General features: G+C 49.9%; 2 protein-coding genes across 2 annotated transcripts in view; one reads left to right on the forward strand and one right to left on the reverse strand.

Annotated features, from left to right (window-relative positions):
- On the reverse strand, nucleotides 1–14282 carry LOC146009987 (uncharacterized). Its single transcript, XM_083150706.1, has 4 exons — nucleotides 14250–14282; nucleotides 13443–13511; nucleotides 11557–11668; nucleotides 1–988 (listed from the first exon to the last, which is right to left on the reverse strand). Exons 2-4 carry the CDS (start codon nucleotides 13449–13451, stop codon nucleotides 51–53), a joined length of 1059 nt encoding a protein of 352 aa, XP_083006832.1. The 5' UTR covers nucleotides 13452–13511; nucleotides 14250–14282; the 3' UTR covers nucleotides 1–50.
- The window catches only part of LOC146009917 (uncharacterized), a 22375-nt gene continuing 17244 nt past the window's right edge, over nucleotides 14273–19403 (forward strand). Inside the window, exons 1-3 of the mRNA XM_083150546.1 lie at nucleotides 14273–14513; nucleotides 15406–15486; nucleotides 17248–17359. Of these exons, the coding sequence (XP_083006672.1) occupies nucleotides 14394–14513; nucleotides 15406–15486; nucleotides 17248–17359 (313 nt within the window). The 5' untranslated portion in view covers nucleotides 14273–14393. The remainder of the gene's footprint in view (nucleotides 14514–15405; nucleotides 15487–17247; nucleotides 17360–19403) is intronic.

Raw genomic sequence — 19403 nt, forward strand, 5'->3', positions numbered from 1 at the left:
TGGATTTTCTGGTGTCTATCCAGATGAATTTTATTTGTAAAACATTTCCTTCACTCAGAACATGAAAACGGCTTCTCCCCTGTGTGAGTTCTATGATGCTTAACAAGATTTATTTTCAGGGCAAAACATTTCTCGCACTCGGAACATTGAAATGGCTTCTCTCCTGTGTGAGTTCTCTGATGTTCAACAAGACTTCTTTTCCGGGCAAAACTTTTCTCGCACTCAGAACATGAAAACGGCTTCTTCTCCCCTGTGTGACTTCTCTGATGTAGGAGAAGATCTGGTTTCTCTCTAAAACATTTACCACACTCAGAACATGAAAATGGCTTCTCCCCTGTGTGAGTTCTCTGATGTAGGACAAGACTTGATTTCGTGGTAAAACTTTTTCCACATTCAGAGCATGGAAATGGGTTCTCACCAGTGTGACTTCTCTGATGTAAAACAAGTTGTGATTTACGTGCAAAACATATCCCACACTCAGAACATGAATACGGCTTCTCCCCTGTGTGAGTTCTATGATGAATAACAAAATATGATTGCTGTGCAAAACATTTCCCACACTCAGAACATGAATACGGCTTCTCCCCTGTGTGAGTTCTATGATGTTTTACAAGATCTCCTTTCGAAGCAAAACATTTCTCACACTCGGAACATGGAAACGGCTTCTCTCCTGTGTGAATTTTCTGATGTTGCACAAGACATGTTTTTTGTGTAAAACATTTCCCACACTCAGAACATGGAAACGGCCTCTCCCCTGTGTGAGTTCTCTGATGTGCAACTAACTGTGAATTACATGTAAAACACTTATCACATTCAAAACAGGGAAATATTTTGCGAGATGTACTAGGTGTACTAACATCGGTGGGGCATTTCTCATTATCGGAGGGAGCAGGCGATGTATCTGCACTGTGATGGACTGAATGTATAGTTAGAGGAATGCGGTTTTCTCCTGGAGAACTTCCTGTGATGTCATCTTCTATATTCAAATCTAAAAAAAAAAAAAAAGGGAGGGGGGGGGGTGTTTATCCATCAGAGTTGTTCCTGCACAGAAATATATTTCTTTTTTTACATAAGCAGTGACAATTGGACGCCCCTGCAATGAAGGGGTTAATCCCTGTGCTGCGGCGCCATCTTTAAATGTTTAGAATGTTATAACATATGTAGTGCTGAATGCACAGTTGTGGGATTACATACGTCACTGTATAGTAGTAGTACGTTTATTTATAAGGCGCCACAAAGTGTCCGCAGCGCCGTACATAGCAAACAAAAAACAAATTACAAGGTAACGTACAGGGTGTGTTGATAAAATACAGCATAAATAGGGGTATAGCTGGTAGAACTAAAATCAGCATCAGTTCTGAAGTAGGTGTCGAAATTGGCGAGGAGACAGAAGATGAAGTAAAGGAAGGGAAGAACAGGACAGGAGCACTGGTGAGGTAAAGAGGTAGGGTGAGTACGTGAGGAAGGAGGACCCTACTCATAAGAGTTAACAGACTAAAAGGAGGTGGGTGGACGAACGAAAAACAATAGGATAAGTAGGAACGTATGGAAGGGTAGGAGGTTCAAAAGAGGTTAGGAGGAGGAGGGATAGGCTAGTCAAAAGAAGTGGGTAAGGGAATCAGAAAGCCTGATGGGTGGTGGGAGGTTGTTCCAGTGCAGGGGAGGCAGCGCGAGGACACGGGAGTGGGAGGAGGTGATTAGTTGAGAGGTCAGCGGTGGAGCGAAGAGGACGGGAGGGAGTGTGGATAGAGATCAGCGAAGAGCGGTAGGAAGCAGTTGAGGAGAGAGCCTTGTAGGTGGTGGTGAGGAGTTTAAAGAGAACTCGGAAAGGAATGGGGAGCCAGTGAAGAGATAGACAGAGGGGGGGGAGGCGGAGGTAGAGCGGCGGGAGAGGAAGTTGAGCCTAGCAGCAGCGTTAAGAATGGATTGGAGAGGGGCAAAGTGGGCGAGAGGTAGCCCGGAGAGAAGGATGTTGCAGTAGTCAAGGCGGGAGATGACAAGAGAGTGAATACTATATACATCTAGGAGTATTGCACAAAGCATATATCTATATAAGAGAAGCCAGTGAATTATACTCAGCGATAATTCCATTTCTTCTTAGAGATCCCATGGCAGCCAAGACCTTGGGGCTTCATCCCTCTCAGCGTAGTTTGACAGGGGGATATTTCTAGGGACCTCCCCCTTCTGGTATAAAACCCTGCTCCTCCCCTTCCTCCTTGTCTTCTGAGTGTCTCCTTGATTAGCTCCCTGGAAAAACACTACGAGGGGAGGGATTCTGGTGGCTGCCATGGGATCTGTAAGGAATAGTATTATCGCTGAGTATAACTCACTGTTTGCTTGTATAATCCCCATGGCAGCCAACACCTTGGGAAATACCAGAGCAGAAAAAGGGGATTTTGTACTTACCGTTAAATCATTTTCTCAGATTCCATAGGTGACACTGGAGAGTTACAGTGGTGAATAGAACGTGTCAAATTTGTAAAAGCGGACAAAGGTCCGACGGCCAGACCAAGTAGCCGCTCTACATAACTGTTGAATGGAGCTGAAATAGAAGATGGAGACACCCTTGAGGAAGCCACATAGGCCTGACGGATGGTCAAGCGGATCCACCCGGCCAAGGCCTGCTTGGAGGCGGGCGATCCAGGACGTAGGGAGTCATAGAGGACAAAAAGAGCATCCGACTTTCACATAGACTCCGTTCTGGATACATGTATGCGTAAAGCCCGGACAACGTCCAAAGCTCTAGCATCCTCTGACTCCTCCCTAAAGGCCGGCGCCACAATCGGCTGATTGATGTGGAAGGAAGACGCAACCTTAGGGAGAAAAACACTAGAAGTGCGTAGTTCCACTCTGTCTTCATGAAAATGCAAGAAAGGTGGTTTACATGAAAGAGCTCCGACACCCATCTTGCTGAAGACAATGACAGAAGCAGGACCGTCTTCCAAGTTACATATTTCAATTCCACTTCCTCCATGGGTTCAAACAAGGAAATCTGAAGACAAGTTAAGACCAAATCCAAGTCCCACGGTGCTGTGGGGGGTTTGAAGGGGGGTTGTAGCTGCAATACCCCTTTATAAAAGGTCTGAACTTGGGGGAGAAGGGACAATTTTCTTTGGAAAAAAAATTGACAAAGCGGAAACCCTCCTGGTCTCACAACAGGCCACATAGGCCCTCCATATGCGGTAATAGTGCACCGAAGTAACTTGGTTCCTGGCTCTGTTCATGGTGGGAATCACCGCCGGTGGAATCCCTGCCTTTCTTAGGATGGACCTCTCAACAGCCACGCCGTCAAATGAAGATGTTGTAAGTTCGGACAAACGAAAGGACCCGAGTGAGAAGGTCTTCTAAGAGAGGAAGAGGCCACGGCTCGTCAACCAACAGTTCTGTGAGAACCGTGTACCAAGACCGGCAAGGCCAGTCTGGAGCTATGAATAGCACGGTTACCGATTCCCTGCGGATTCTCTGCAGAACCCGAGGGATGAGAGGCATCGGAGGGAAGAGGTAGAGGAACTTGTAGGTCCACGGTGCCGTTAGCACATTCCAATTCTACTGCCCGAGGGTCCCTTGTCCGAGCGCAGTACCGCGTTAGCTGATGGTTGTGACGGGAGGCTATCATGTCTATCTGAGGACATCCCCACCGACGAGTCAGAGTCTGGAACACCTGAGGGTGTAGACACCATGCTCCGTGATGGACGTCTCATCGGCTGAGGTAATCTGCCTCCAAATTTTCCACGCCTGGTATGAAAATGGCAGACACGGCCCCCGCGTGATCCTGCGTCCAAAGGGGAAACTATCATCTATTAGACCACACTTAGGTCGACGTTGGTTCGACATGGGCCAAGGTTGACAGGGTTATACTGCATACAAAGTCAAAGGTGCAGGTGCACAAATCAAACTCCCAATTTAACATTTTTGCAATAAAATTTTGCATTTTTAGCAAGGTTTTTCGCTTATTTACGGCCATAAGTAACGGCTTTCCCACCGCGTCCAGGTAACCTCATTAGTCGGGCAAGTCCCTAACATTTTGGGGGGTACAAATCTAGGGCACAGGGCACCCCAAAACGGTGCAGCCGAGTGACCCCAGGGCAACACAAGACTGAAAGAAATATATAGTGAAACAAAGTGAGGATAGGTTAGTGAGAGAGGCTGCTAAAGATAGCAGGGGTAAGTAAGTGAGAGGTAAAAAAATGAGATAAAGTAGTGAGAGGTGAAGTAGTGAGAGGTAAAGGTGAGAAATGAATTACATTGAAATAAAACACACGATAGGGATGCAAGTGAATATAAAAATAAGTGTTAATTTGTTTTGCTCCTGAGGCCAAACAGCCACACCAGTCCAGGGGGGCCCACAACCCAGAAATGCACCCCCCATCTGATAATCCATTAAACATTTGTGCAGGTGTCACCTTGCTCTGCATGCAGTCTAAGAAATGTCAGGAACCTAATTAAAACCAATATATAGGACAGGTGGGCGTGGGTGCTACCACCAGGTAGAAGGGGTCTCTGGCCTTCTAATGTGTATGGAAATACACAGCATTAAATATACAGGGGTGGGGTCCTGGGGTGCACACCAGGACCCCACCCCTTGACAGGGTTATAGGTCGACATGGGCCAAGGTCAACAGTCATTAGGTTGACATGAGTCCTACTAAGATACCATGAGTATTTGATCTGATCTAATAACATTTTTCCTAGGTACTGTAAAATATCATGAGTATAATCACACACTGAATATTTCTTTAATTTGATTGCTTTTTTCTGGAGTTAGTTTGTGTAGAGGTTTTCAGTACTTATGTAGTATCTGGACGCCCGATTTAGAAATCGGGTCAGATCGGGCACATCGCATCACATGTGACCAAATCGTATGCGATGCGATGGACCCGATATTTCCATAGGATTCAATGTTAAAATGGTCTGAGTCCATTTTAACATAGAATTCAATGGGGAAAATGGGGATTTTGTACTTACTGTTAAATCCTTTTCTCAGACTCCATAGGTGACACTGGAGAGTTACATTGGGGAATAGAAGGGCGACCACAGGGAGCTTGGGCACTTTAGAATAATTAACAGTGACTAACTCCTCCCCTTCTACTTCCTCTCCTAGGCATTCTGGGTATGTGCCCGGAGGGAGCTGGAAGAATAGAAAAAACACACTTCCAAGAGGAGGTTAAACATAACATAACAAGTCACACACACACTCGCATAGAGTGAAAACATAGTTAAAGAAACATAGTCAAAGAAACATTTATAACAGAATGAAGCCATACGTAAATGCAGGTAAGACCTAGAGCGGAAGCTAAGTACAAACCAGTCTCTTAGCCTCAGGTAACCAACGAACCTGAAAAAAGAACAAGACAACGTCGGGTGGGCGTCCAGCGTCACCTATGTAGTCTGAGAAAAGGATTTAACAGTAAGTACAAAATCCCCTTTTCTCTTTCCTCCACTAGGTGACACTGGAGAGTTACAGTGGGGACGTCCCAGAGCTCCCAACATGGGTGGGATGACGCTGAGAGCCCCTTAACACAGAACGACCAAACCGTGAAGCAGCCGCCGCAAATGTGTCAAACCTGTAAAAGCGGACAAAGGTCTTCTGTCCAGACCAAGTAGCCGCTCTACATAGATCCTGTATAGACACTCCACGGGCAGCCGCCCAGGAGGTACCCACTGACCGTGTAGAATGGGCGGATATCGAAGGAGGTGGCACTCTAGAGGAAGCCACATAAGCTTGACGAATTGTCAACCAGATCCATCGGGCCAGTGCCTGCTTGGAGGCGGGCCATCCAGGGCGCAGGGAGTCATAGAGGATAAAAAGAGCATCCGACTTACGCACAGACTCCGTTCTGGCAACATATATGCGCAAGGCCCGGACTAATTCCAGCACTCTAGACTCTTCTGAGTCCTCCCAAAAAGCCGGCACCACAATAGGTTGGTTAATGTAGAATGCCGAGACCACCTTTGGGAGAAAAACACTAGAGGTGCGCAGCTCCGCTCTATCCTCGTGGAAACGCAAGAAGGGTGGTTTACAAGAGAGAGCGCACAGTTCCGACACCCTCCTGGCCGAGGCCAAGGCCAGTAGTAAGACAGTCTTCCAAGTGACATATTTTAGGTCCACCTCCTCCATGGGTTCAAACATAGAGGACTGGAGGAAGGTCAATACCAAGTGCAAGTCCCATGGAGCAGTGGGAGGCCTGAAGGGAGGTTGCAGCCGCAACACCCCCTGGAAGAAGGTCTGAACCTGAGGAAGAAGCGCTAGCTTTCTTTGGAAGAAAATGGAGAGGGCGGATACTTGAACCTTCAAGGACCCCAGCTGGAGCCCTGAGGACAGGCCCTTCTGTAAGAACAGCAGCAACCTGGCCAGCTTGAAATTCACAGGAGAGACCCTCCTAGTTTCACACCAGGCCACATAGGCCCTCCAGATGCGATGGTAGTGCACCGAGGTAACCTGTTTTCTGGCTCCTATCATGGTGGGTATTACTGCTTGTGGAATCCCGGCCTTTCTCAGAATGGACCTCTCAACAGCCATGCCGTCAAATGTAGATGTTGTAAGTTGGGACAGGTGAACGGACCCTGCGTGAGCAGGTCGTCGCAGAGAGGTAGGAGCCACAATTCGTCTACTAACAGGCCTGTTAGAACCATGTACCACGACCGGCGAGGCCAGTCCGGAGCGATGAACAGCACTGTCACCGATTCCCGACGGATTCTCTGCAGAATCCGAGGGATGAGAGGCACTGGAGGGAAGATGTAAAGGAACTGATCCGTCCAGGGGGCAGTGAGAGTGTCTATTGCCACCGCCTGTGGATCTCTTGTCCGAGCGCAGTACCGGGGCAACTGATGGTTGTGCCTGGAGGCCATCATGTCTATCTGAGGACATCCCCATCGACGAGTCAAGGTCTGGAAGACCTGAGGGTTTAGACACCACTCTCCGTGATGGACGTCTCGCCGGCTGAGGTAGTCTGCCTCCCAATTTTCCACGCCTGGTATGAAAATGGCAGACACGGCCCCTGTGTGCTCCTGCGCCCAGCACAGAATCCTCTTCACCTCTCTCATCGCTGCAAGTGCCTCCCTGTTTGTTTATGTAAGCCACAGCCGTGGCGTTGTCGGACTGCACTCTAATGTCCTTGTTCCGGAGAACGACTTGCGCTTGAAGGAGAGCATAATACACCGCTCGGAGCTCCAGCACATTGATGGACATCTGAGCTTCTTCCGGAGTCCACAGTCCCTGGAAGTGGAGACCGAGCGTGACCGCTCCCCAGCCCCTGAGGCTGGCGTCTGTGGTGAGGAGCGTCCAGTTGTGTATGGCGAACCTCCGTCCCTCCTGCAGGTTGCTGGAGTCTAGCCACCACGCTAGTGATGCCCGAGCCTGATGGGAGAGAGAGATTCGCTGCTGTAGAAACAGGTGTGAACCTGTCCACTGGCGGAGCAGACACAGATGGAAGGGGCGAGATCGAAAATGCCCATATTGCACCGCCTCGAACGTGGCCACCATCCTTTCCAGCAGCCTTATGCAGAGGAGGACTGAGACCCTCCGATGCTGTAGCACAAGACGAACCGCTTCCTGCAGGGCCAAAATCTTGTCCATTGGGAACCAAATCCTCTGGGAGGGGGTCAGTTGTGACTTCTGGATGTTGAGCATCCAGCCATGGGACTCCAGAGTCTGACGTGTCAGCTGGATGTTGTGCAGCAGGATTTCCTTGGACGGAGCCTTCAGCAGAAGGTCGTCCAAGTAAGGGACAATGGTAACTCCCTGAGCCCTTAGTATTTCCATCATGACCGCCATGACCTTGGTAAATACCCGTGGCACAGAGGAGAGGCCGAATGGAAGGGCTCTGAACTGCAGGTGACAGCTCTGAACGGCAAACCGCAGGTAAGCCTGGTGAGGAGGCCAGATGGGGATGTGCAGGTATGCATCCTTTATATCGATGGACACGAGGAATTCCCCAGGCTCCAGGCCTGCAATGACTGACTGCAGAGACTCCATCTTGAAGCGAGTGAATCGCAGAAACGGATTGAGTTGTTTCAGATTCAAGATGGGCCTTACTGAGCCGTCCGGCTTGGGAACCAGACATAGGCTGGAATAGAATCCCTTTGCCCTTTCTGATTCTGGGACTGGGATAACTACTCCCATGTCCCTGAGCTTTTGAATGGCCCCCTGCAATGCCATGGCCTTCTCTTGAGAAGCTGGCAAAACCTGTGGGAAAGAAACGCAGAGGAGGAGGCAACAAGAAATCTATCTTGTAGCCTACTGCCACCAGGTCCCTCACCCATGCGTCCTGGCAAGCCCTGGACCAAGCCTGCTGGTAAAACAGCAGACGGCCCCCTACCCTGCGTTCCGGACAGGGACTGGGCGAGTCATGCTGAGGGCTTTGAGGTAACCTTTGCATCCAGGATTGGTGCGCTGGTTGAACCTCTGCCTCGAAAGCCTCTAGAACTGGAAGCCGTTCCACGTGCCCTACCCCTGAATCTGGGGGTGGGGCGGAAGGAACGAAAGGACTGCCCTCCTGTAGTTGTGAAGGACCTGCGTGGGGGAGGGGCTGCTGTAGGCAGAAACTGTGACTTACCCCCCGTAGCCTGTGAGATCATCTTGTCCAGCTCTGGACCAAAGAGCGCCTCACCAGCAAAGGGTAATGCTTCAACCGCCTTCTTTGGAGTCAGCATCCGCATTCCATTGTCTCAACCAAAGAGTACGGCGAGCTGAGACTGAGAGGGCAGAGACACGAGCCGCAAGCATACACATATCTGAAGAGACTTCTACTAAGTAACCTGCAGCCTCACGTATGTGTTCCACAAGAAGCAACATATCACCTGCCCCTGGATCTAGAGAGGAGGCCACCTGGGATGCCCATACCTCCATGGCCCTGTTGACCCAACAGCCCACCTGCGCTGGCCTTTGCAAGAGACCTGCGGCCGAATAAATATTTTTCAGGGTGCTTTCTAACCTTCTGTCAGATACATCTTTAAGGACACTGAAGAGTCAACAGCAGGGGGCGTTTCACATAACATCCTAACCTCCTTAGGAAAGGGGTAGGAGGTGAAAAACCTTTGGGACACCTGAAACTTTTTGTCCGGGTGTAACCAAGCTTTTTGCAGGTGTTCATCCAGCTCCTCTGAGGCTGGGAAATATGCAGACTGTTTCTGCTTTTTAGCAAACACTGAGGGTCGTGCAGCAGGTCTCTCCTCCTCAAAGACATTGAGGGTTAACCAGACTGCTTGTATTAAGTCCTCTAAACCCTGAGAGGGGACATCATTGTCCTGCAGCACTGGAGCCTCCGGCTCATTAAATTCACCCTCCTCTAGGTCTGGCATGTTATCATCTGTATCATCTAACGGAGGGACCTGAGGAAACATCCTATTAGCAGACGCCAGTCTAGGGGGAGGGGGTGCTGGGGTGTCTGCATGCAATGCTCTAGACAGACCTTCAACAGCAGAGGTTAACTCTGCCTGCTGATCCCTGGCTGCATCCCTGTCTTGTCTGGCTGCAGATAACTCAGAAGCCAGCTGAGAGATCACTGTGGACAATTGGGAAGCCCATACAGGAATATCCTGCCCCACTGCTGAAGGAGGGGGACTGGGGCTGCAGTGCATGGGGGACATAAAATGGCGCCGTCAGCGTGTGGGGTGAACTTAGTGCTGCACTTCTTGCAAGCAATCTTTTTAGGAGCCCACCAGCCATCATACACTCATCAATCATAGAGAGAGAGAGAGAGAGAGAGAGAGAGAGAGAGAGAGAGAGAGAGAGAGAGAGAGAGAGAGAGAGAGAGAGAGAGAGAGAGAGAGAGAGAGAGAGAGAGAGAGAGAAGAGAGAGAGAGAGAGAGAGAGAGAGATCAAGCACCGGACAGAAGAGGAGGTATATAAAGCAGAGTCTGCCACCAGCGAGAGACACGCACTGTATATAAATATACCGCCGCTGACCCGGATTTTTCGGCGGTGTAAAAGGGGTATTAAGCAATGGCTTCTCACTAGGACTAGCTGTTTCCACTCTTAAGGGATAGATAACAGCCGTAACTGTGCTCCTAGATAGGTTATTGTCCGCTAATCTCCTAATTAAGAAATTCTGCAAGACCATTAAAACAACGCATCCACCCGTCAAATCTTTGTGGCTCCTTCAGACTTGAATCCAGTTCTCAGATCATTGATAAAACAACCATTTGAACCGTTACTAGAAACTCCTCCCATATTCCTGACTTGAAGATCGTATTTCTAGTACAGGTTGAGTATCCGGTATCCGGACATCCCTTATCCGAATTATTCCAAAAACCGTGGTTTTTGGAATCATTCAATTTTTTTTTTTTTTTTAACCCCCTAACCCTCTTTTCATACTTACCAAGTCCCCGGGCGTCCACAGCAGGCCTCCGGCATCTTCTCCAGGGTCTCCAGCGGTCCCAGGAATGCATTGCGCGAGTGTGTGCGCACGCCGGTGACGTCACCGGTGACCGCGCACACTCGCGCAATGCATTCCTGGGACCGCTGGAGACCAGGAGAAGATGCCGGAGGCCTGCTGTGGACGCCCGGGGACTGCGCGGATGCCGAGGGACGCCCGGGGACCATCAGGGGACAGGTAAGTATGGCTGAAAAAAAATATTCTAAAAACCGGAAAATTCCCTATCCGAAATGCTCGCGGTCCCGAGCGTTTTGGATAGGGGATACTCAACCTGTAGCAGCTACGTCTGTGAGGAGAGCGAGTGAGTTACAGGCTGTGTGGGTGGAAGAACCATACTTACACACGTTTCCGTATATGGTGGTACATAGGACTCGTCCTAACATTCTACCCAAGGTGGTTGCTGCTTTCCTTCTGATCAGGAGATATTTCCTGCTTCTTATACTGAACTTAATAACAAGAGGAGGAAGACTGGAAGACATCTAGTCAGAGGTAATAACATTTACCTCAAGAGACTAAAGGACATTCGTCATCCCAGAAGGAAGTCAGAAAGTCTGGTTTGTGGGAGCACAACCTATCTCCAGATGGCTGAGAGACCTAATTACATTCATATACAAGAACAAAGGACGAGATGTTCCGGATGTAATTAATGCAAACTCGGCCAGGGCTGCGGTGACATCATGGGCTAGGAAGGCACGGGCGTCTATAAAGGACATTTGTGATGCAGCAACCTGGTCGCCTATACATATGTTCTCTAACCGCTACGCTTTATTTGTCTCTACTGCCCAAAGGCACCAAATAGCCCCTCTTGGCGCACCACCCCCCATACACCTCACCCGTGCAGAGCGTCTTTCTCACGTTACAATTACATCTTAGCTGCACAAACAAAACCACATTGAGGTAAAACAGGACATTGCTGGTGTGCACTGATCACTGGGGGTGTGGACACTTCTAGATGTGTGTGAGTGTGAGTCTGTGCAAGAAGGGCTCCGAGGCAGCGGGTGCATCTTATTCCCCTCGGTGAGGTCTGTTGTGCTTCCTCTGTGACACTGGTGTGTAATGTAAAGTAATGTAAAGCCTTGGAGAGCAACCAATCAGCTGTTGTCATTTTTCAATCACAGCCCATAACATGGCAGCCAGGAGCTGATTGGCTGGTACTTTACCACTCCCCTTATATTACTTACCTGTGCTGATACCTGTAGGGATCTCCTCCTCCTTACACGGCTGATCTCCCCTCACATACGTCTCCTCTTCTCCTTCTAGGTTCTCCTCTTTAATATTAGTCAGAGCTTCCTCCTATTACCCCACAATACAATGAGATACAGGAGTAATGGTCAGTAATGCAGAATACACAGAAGTCTATCAGTAAGATGCACACAGCCGCTGTACAGCAGGAAGTCACTGGTGTGTGATGGGAGCTAATCTCTATCTATGTGATACATGTACAATGACATGTATGATCTGTGCACATAACACGGGTCTATGTTACACATAATTACTATGTACAGGCTTTAGTACAGGGGACATTGGTTTGCAAATTGGGGAAGAGATGGTATTTCCCGGTGTCTGGTTATTACTTAGGCCTAGGTCCTACCTGCTGCCACCCTCGGTCCTATCCCAGCTACAGCACCGGGGATCACATGCCTGTGTTCCCCTGTGGTAGACACCTGCCCCGGGGAGTGCTGTCACCTCAGGGATTATATTCCCCCGGAGTGCGGCCATCGGCGTGGAGGACCTACATGACGGCCATATATCCATCAGGGTGATTCCTTGTAAGGGGATCAGTGGCAGTTTTACTACCGGACCTTCCATCATCCACCACCAACAGACCCCGGGGATCCTGACTCTCTGATATGTGATGTCAGGTGGAGTGGACACATCGTAGCATGACCTAGATATTGGCCCTTATTCAGATATGACCGCAATACAAATTTGTTCTCAAAATGGGCAAAAACCATGTGCACTGCAGGTGGGGCAGATGCAACATGTGCAGATAGAGTTAAATTTGGTTGGGTGTATTTAAACTGAAATCAGTGTAAAATAATGCAGCCAGTATTTAACCTTCACAGAAACAAAATAACTAACACAAATGTAATTCTCTCTGCACATGTTACATCTGCCCCACCTGCAGTGCACATGGTTTTGCCCGTTTTGAGAACAAATTTGTACTGTGATCAGATCTGAATAAGGGGCATAGTGCGTGACCTCCAAACATCGGTCCAGGTACCAGTGAGCCTTTGATTCAGCCATCTGGGATGTCTCATGGGTCCTCTGCTTGCCCCTGCTAACATGTCCCGTAGTGTTATCCTTGCGTCCCCGGTACCTCCTATCCCTCCTCATTATACAGCCTTCCCTTTACTCATCTGTGAGGGGAATATTCTATTATCCCTGGTGCTAATTTGGATGATTAAAAAAAAAAAAACTACCGTTCAGTAAATTTACCCCCAAGACTATGTACGGCATCATCCTGCATCTCCAACCTATGTCTAAGATGGGAGATCTATTTCACATGGGATGTTGCTATGGGAAACAAAGGTCCCTATGTTAGTAATAGAAAAGAGTGATGTCACTGTGACGCTCCCAGGCCCCCTCACCTCCCCAGTCAGGTCCCTGTGTCAGTAATAGAGATAAGAGTGATGTCACTGTGACGCTCCCAGACACCCCTCACCTCCCCAGTCAGGTCCCTGTGTCAGTAATAGAGATAAGAGTGATGTCACTGTGACACTCCCAGACCCCCTCACCTCCCCAGTCAGGTCCTTGTGTTAGTAATATAGTGTGTACACACGGTACTATTTGCCTTCCGATGTTGACGATATAGTCAACATCGGATCGGAATCGGATGCAGATCGCAAGGGTTTTAACCCTTGCGATCCCGATCCGATTCCGATGCGCGTTCACGTATCTCAAGGCAGAAAGTCTGGTCTGCCTTGACTATATATAGTGCAGATCTGCACTATATAGTCAGATTTGTATGCAAATCGGATGTGCCTTGCGATCCGATCGTATCCTGGATTGCATCTTAAGGCACATCTGACCGTGTGTACACACCTTTAGTAATAGAGATTTTTACCGCTTCCATGATGGCGTCTCTACAGTCCTCTGAGTAACGTCTCTGTGCGCGTCTCGCAGCGTAATCCCTCTGCCAATAGGGGAGAATAAACACACATGTAAACGGAAGCAAAAGAACGGAGCCGTAGCACAATGTGCATAAAGTGACAATAAGCAGCACAAAGTCCCCTAATACCGGGAACACGACCCCCCCACGCTGCATTCTGTAGTAGGGTAGAGGGACTATGGCCGGCGCTAGCGTCCAGTGAGGATGTAATAATACCACAGATACCCCCATTAGGATTAATAACGTATGTACCAATAATTACCCCAAATTACAGGACATAAATGTAAACAAGTTATTGTACACAAACTACATACATAATACACACATACATAGTGATAGCAGGGGAGGTGACCAATAGCAGCCTGGCACCAGGTGTGGGCGCTGCGGTGGGATTAGGAAGTGCGGGGGGTCCTGGTATTAGCGGCTTGGCGTCATCCTGATGCGTTTCATACACAGAGACCCATCATCCTGTACGGAGAGCGCGCACGTTACATCCCGGGGTATTTATACGACAAGCTCCTGATTGGTCAGATATAGGATCCCATCGGATCACAAGGCACCATCAGAGCACATACACACACAGTGCTCTCATTAATCAGTAAGAAAAACCCAAAACATCGGTGAGACTATCGATGGTGGATAGCCTCCTTCTTCCCATCCACCGCACCCAGACCATCCTCATCCTCACACCCCGCCATGCTCACCCCCAGTGCCGCCTCTCCCCCCGCCGGCAGCCGCTCCCCGGGGCTCTGTCTGACTCACACACACTGGGCACCACCGCCGCTGCTGCTGCTGTCCTCTGCCGGAGACTACAGGAAAATGGCCGCCGTTATTTTCTATTACTCTAGGAACTGAAACGCTACCAACGTATTGTCGTCACTTCCGGTTACTCAAAACCTCCGCCGGATGTCAACGGCGGCCATTTTTGCAGTAGTCTCCGGCAGAGGACAGCAGCAGCGGTGCCCAGTGTGTGTGAGTCAGAGCCCCGGGGAGCGGCTGCCGGCGGGGGGAGAGGCGGCATTGGGGGTGAGCATGGCGGGGTGTGAGGATGAGGATGGTCTGGGTGCGGTGGATGGGAAGAAGGAGCCCGCACAGTCCCTATTACAGGTTACACCTGTGTGTGTGGGGGGAGGTAGGGCCTGGTCCTCCATCATCGATGTCCGGTGCCAGAGACTTGCTCGACAGTGGATAACCGTATGACTTTCCACCATCGGTAGTATCACCGATGTTAACTTGTTTTTATCGATCTAATGCATACCTCCCAACATTACTCCTGCAAGGAGGGACAAACTACTCTGCTGCTGGAATTTCCTCTTAATGTTTGATTGCCATCACCACTTCCCCCACCACCACCAGTGTGTATGTGCTCTGATGGTGCGTGTGATCCGACGGGATCCTATATCTGACCAATCAGGAGCATGTAAAAGGTATAAATACCCCGGGATGTAACGCGCGCGCTCTCCGTACAGGATGATGGGTCTCTGTGTATGAAACGCATCAGGATGACGCCAAGCCACTAATACGGGGACCCCCCGCGCTTCCTAATCCCACCGCAGCGCCCACACCTGGTGCCAGGCTGCTATTGGTCACCACCCCCCCCCCGCTATCACTATGTATGTGTGTATTATGTATGTAGTTTGTATACAATAACTTGTTTACATTTATGTCCTGTAATTTGGGGTAATTATTGGTACATATGCTATTAATCCTAATGGGGGTATCTGTGGTATTATTACATCCTCACTGGACGCTAGCGCCGCCCATAGTCCCTCTACCCTACTACAGAATGCAGCGTGGGGGGGTCGTGTTCCCGGTATTAGGCGACTTTGTGCTGCTTATTGTCACTTTATGCACATTGTGCTACGGCTCCGTTCTTTTGCTTCCGTTTACATGTGTGTTTATTCTCCCCTATTGGCAGAGGGATTACGCTGCGAGACGCCCACAGAGACGTTACACAGAGGACTGTAGAGACGCCATCATGGAAGCGGTAATATACAAGGTCAGAGGTCACATGTGACATCACTCTTATCTCTATTACTGACACAGGGAGCTGACTGGGGAGGTGAGGGGGTCTGGGAGCGTCACAGTGACATCACTCTTATCTCTATTACTGACACAGGACCTGACTGGGGAGGTGACGGGGTCTGGGAGCATCACAGTGACATCACTCTTATCTCTATTACTGACACAGGACCTGACTGGGGAGGTGAGGGGGTCTGGGAGCGTCACAGTGACATCACTCTTATCCCTATTACTGACACAGGGACCTGACTGGGGAGGTGAGAGGGTCTGGACACATCACAGTGACATCACTCTTATCTCTATTACTGACACAGGACCTGACTGGGGAGGTGAGGGGGTCTGGGAGCGTCACAGTGACATCACTCTTATCTCTATTACTGACACAGGACCTGACTGGGGAGGTGAGGGGGTCTGGGAGCGTCACAGTGACATCACTCTTATCTCTATTGCTGACACGGACCTGACTGGGGAGGTGAGGGGGCCTGGGAGCATCACAGTGACATCACTCTTATCTCTATTACTAATACATGGACCTGACTGGGGAGGTGAGGGGGTCTGGGAGCGTGACAGTGACATCACTCTTATCTCTATTACTGACACAGGGACCTGACTGGGGAGGTGAGGGGGTCTGGGAGCGTGACAGTGACATCACTCTTATCTCTATTATTGTCACAGGGACCTGACTGGGGAGGTGAGGGGGTCTGGGAGCATCACAGTGACATCACTCTTATCTCTGCCACTAACACAGGGACGTTGGTTGCCAATAGCAATAACCCTTGCGAACCCCCCCCCCCAAGACTGGACAGTGCCACCTGCATCACCAATGCATTACCGACGGTAGTTTGTTTTCATCATCCAAATTAGCTCCAGGGATAATAGAATATTCCCCTTACAGATGAGTACAGGGAAGGCTGTATGATGAGGAGGGATAGGAGGCACCGGGGATAATAGAATATTCCCCTTACAGATGAGTAAAGGGAAGGCTGTATGATGAGGAGGGATAGGAGGCACCGGGGAGACAAGGATAACACTACGGGACATGTTAGCAGGGGCAAGCAGAGGACCCACGAGACATCCCAGATGGCTGAATCAAAGGCTCACTGGAATCTGGACCGATGTTGGGAGGTCACGCACTAGATCTAGGTCACGCTACACGTCGTCCACGCCACCCGACATCACATATCAGAGAGTCAGGATCCCCGGGGTCTGTTGGTGGTGGATGATGGAAGGTCCGGTAGTAAAACCGCCACTGGTCCCCTTACAAGGAATCACCCTGATGGATACATGGCGGTCATGTAGGTCCTCCACGCCGATGACCGTACTCCGGGGGGATATAATCCCCGAGGTGACAGCACTCCCCGGGGCAGGTGTCTACCACAGGGGAACACAGGCATGTGATCCCCAGTGCTGTAGCTGGGATAGGACCGAGGGTGGCAGCAGGTAGGACCTAGGCCTAAGTAATAACCAGACACCGGGAAATACCATCTCTTCCCCAATCTGCAAACCAATGTCCCCTGTACTAAAGCCTGTACATAGTAATTATGTGTAACCTAGACCCGTGTTATGTGCACAGATCATACATGTCATTGCACATGTATCACATAGATAGAGATTAGCTCCCATCACACACCAGTGACTTCCTGCTGTACAGCGGCTGTGTGCGTCTTACTGATAGACTTCTGTGTATTCTGCATTACTGACCATTACTCCTGTATCTCATTGTGTTGTGGGGTAATAGGAGGAAGCTCTGACTGATATTAAAGAGGAGAACCTAGAAGGAGAAGAGGAGACGTATGTGAGGGGAGATCAGCCGTGTAAGGAGGAGGAGATCCCTACAGGTATCAGCACAGGTGAGTAATATAAGGGGAGTGGTATAGTACCAGCCAATCAGCTCCTGGCTGCCATGTTATGGGCTGTTTGATAAATGACAGGAGATGATTGGTTGCTCTCCAAGGCTTAGTACATCTGCCACTACGTACACAAGAGTTGTATATGTTCAGTCACTGCATCAGTCTCTTATCTTGCCGCCTCCTCTGTCATTGCTCTAAGCTCGGTACTTGGTAACGGCGGCAGCTACGTTGTAAGTGTGGTGTCTCCGCCGCAGCCCTGCGTTGACTTGTCATTGTGGCACTTGTAGTTCCACAGAAAAATAGACAGCCTGGCAAAGCGCTAACAAATGGGGCGTCTAAATGTAGACGGTCTCCAGGGGTGACTATGGGCAGCCTAAAAATACAGCCCAGCAAACCGCTAACAAGGGGGCGTCTAAATGTAGACAGTATGCGGAGTGGGTACTTGTGTAATTTCACGGCGCTACCGCACGCACAGTCAGTGTGAAACTTGGCAGCTTGCCAGACTCTGTGCGCGTGCCGCTCTAGCTGTTCTCAGCGCTGCGCTACGTTATCAGCGTAGCGTCTAAATCCAGACTCCCTGCGACACCCCGGCACACCGTTATCAAAGGGGGTGTCCGAAATGTAGACGCTACAATTTAGACGCTTTAGCATCTAAATCCAGACTCCCTGCAAACTGCTAAGAAGGGGGCATCTAAATTTAGATGCTAAAGCGTCTAGATTTAGTAGGGGTACATAGGGGTGCACTGTGAAAACACTCTTACACCTGTTCACAATGACACTAGTCGACGTAACAGCTGTCGACCATGTTAATTCCACTATCCACGCCAACCCGAAGCTTGGCGAGCACAGCGGTACGTGTCCTACGACCTTTTCATACCCCCACTATCCACGTCGGCGTGGAGTTGATTTTATAAAGTGTGGCGAGCCACCGAGCCCGAAGCGTGGCGAGCGCACGCGTATACCTGTGAAGCTATGCGCGTCGCAACGCTTCGGGCTCGGTGGCTCGCAACACTTTGTAAAATCAACTCCACGCCGACGTGGGTAGTGGGGGTATGAAAAGGTCGTAGGACGCGGGCTCGCTACGCTCACCACGCTTCAGGTTGGCGTGGATAGTAGAATTAACATGGTCGACAGCTGTTATGTCGACTAGTGTCATTGTGAACAGGTGTAAGAGTTTTTTTGCACAGTGCACCCCTATGTACCCCTATCTAAATCCAGATACCCCCCTTCTTAGCGGCTTGCAGGGAGTCTGAATTTGGACGCTTTAGCGCCTAAATTTTAGCGTCTACATGGGGGACACCCCTTTTGATAGCGGTTTGCCGGGTGTGTGCCGGGGTGTCAACTTTACATGCCCCTGTTGTCAGCGCTGCGCGTCCTGTGTCCTATTTCACTGTGGAACTACAAGTACCACAGTGACCTGTCAGAGCCTGGGCAGCGCGCTGCTGCTGCTGCCCGGCGATACGCTGATAACATAGTTTACATATGGAAAGCAGACACGCGCTACGCTGAGAACAGCTAGAGCGGCACGCGCACAGTTAAACAGAGCGTCTGGCAAGCTGCCAAGTTTCTGAGACAGACTGCGCGCGACGGCGCCGTGAAACTACACAAGTACCGCGGAGTGCTATGAGGAGGCTCGGGGCGTCTAGATTTAGTCAGGTTTGGGGGTACATAGGAGTGCAGTGTGAAAAATACTATTTACCTGTCGACAATGACTCTTGTCGACGTAACAGCTGTTGATCTTGTTTATTCAACGATCTACACCAGTCCGAAATGTGGCGAGCGACGCGAGCCCCGGTGTATTACTTTATGTATAATCCTCACGGGGCTCGCCACACTTCTGGCTCGGTGGCTAGCTTGTTAGCAGTTTGCCGGGCTGTCTAATTTTCTGTGAAACTACAAGTGCCACAATGACCGGTCACCGCAGGGCTGCGGCGGAGACACTACGCTTACAACTTAGTTTAAGCTTCCGCCATGAAGCTACACAAGTACCCTAATCTCTTATCCCGCCCTCTCCTCTGCCACTGCCCTAATCTCTTATCCCTCC

The sequence above is a fragment of the Crinia signifera genome, chromosome 6, assembly GCF_055691185.1.
Source record: "Crinia signifera chromosome 6, ASM5569118v1, whole genome shotgun sequence".
Taxonomy (NCBI): domain Eukaryota; kingdom Metazoa; phylum Chordata; class Amphibia; order Anura; family Myobatrachidae; genus Crinia; species Crinia signifera.

Excerpts from the sequence above, each read along its gene's own strand:
- LOC146009987 (XM_083150706.1), bottom strand. Across the intron at positions 989-11,556 it reads CCCTACAGGTATCAGCACAG|ATTTGAATATAGAAGATGAC; the intron begins GTAAGTAATATA and ends TTTTTTTTTTAG.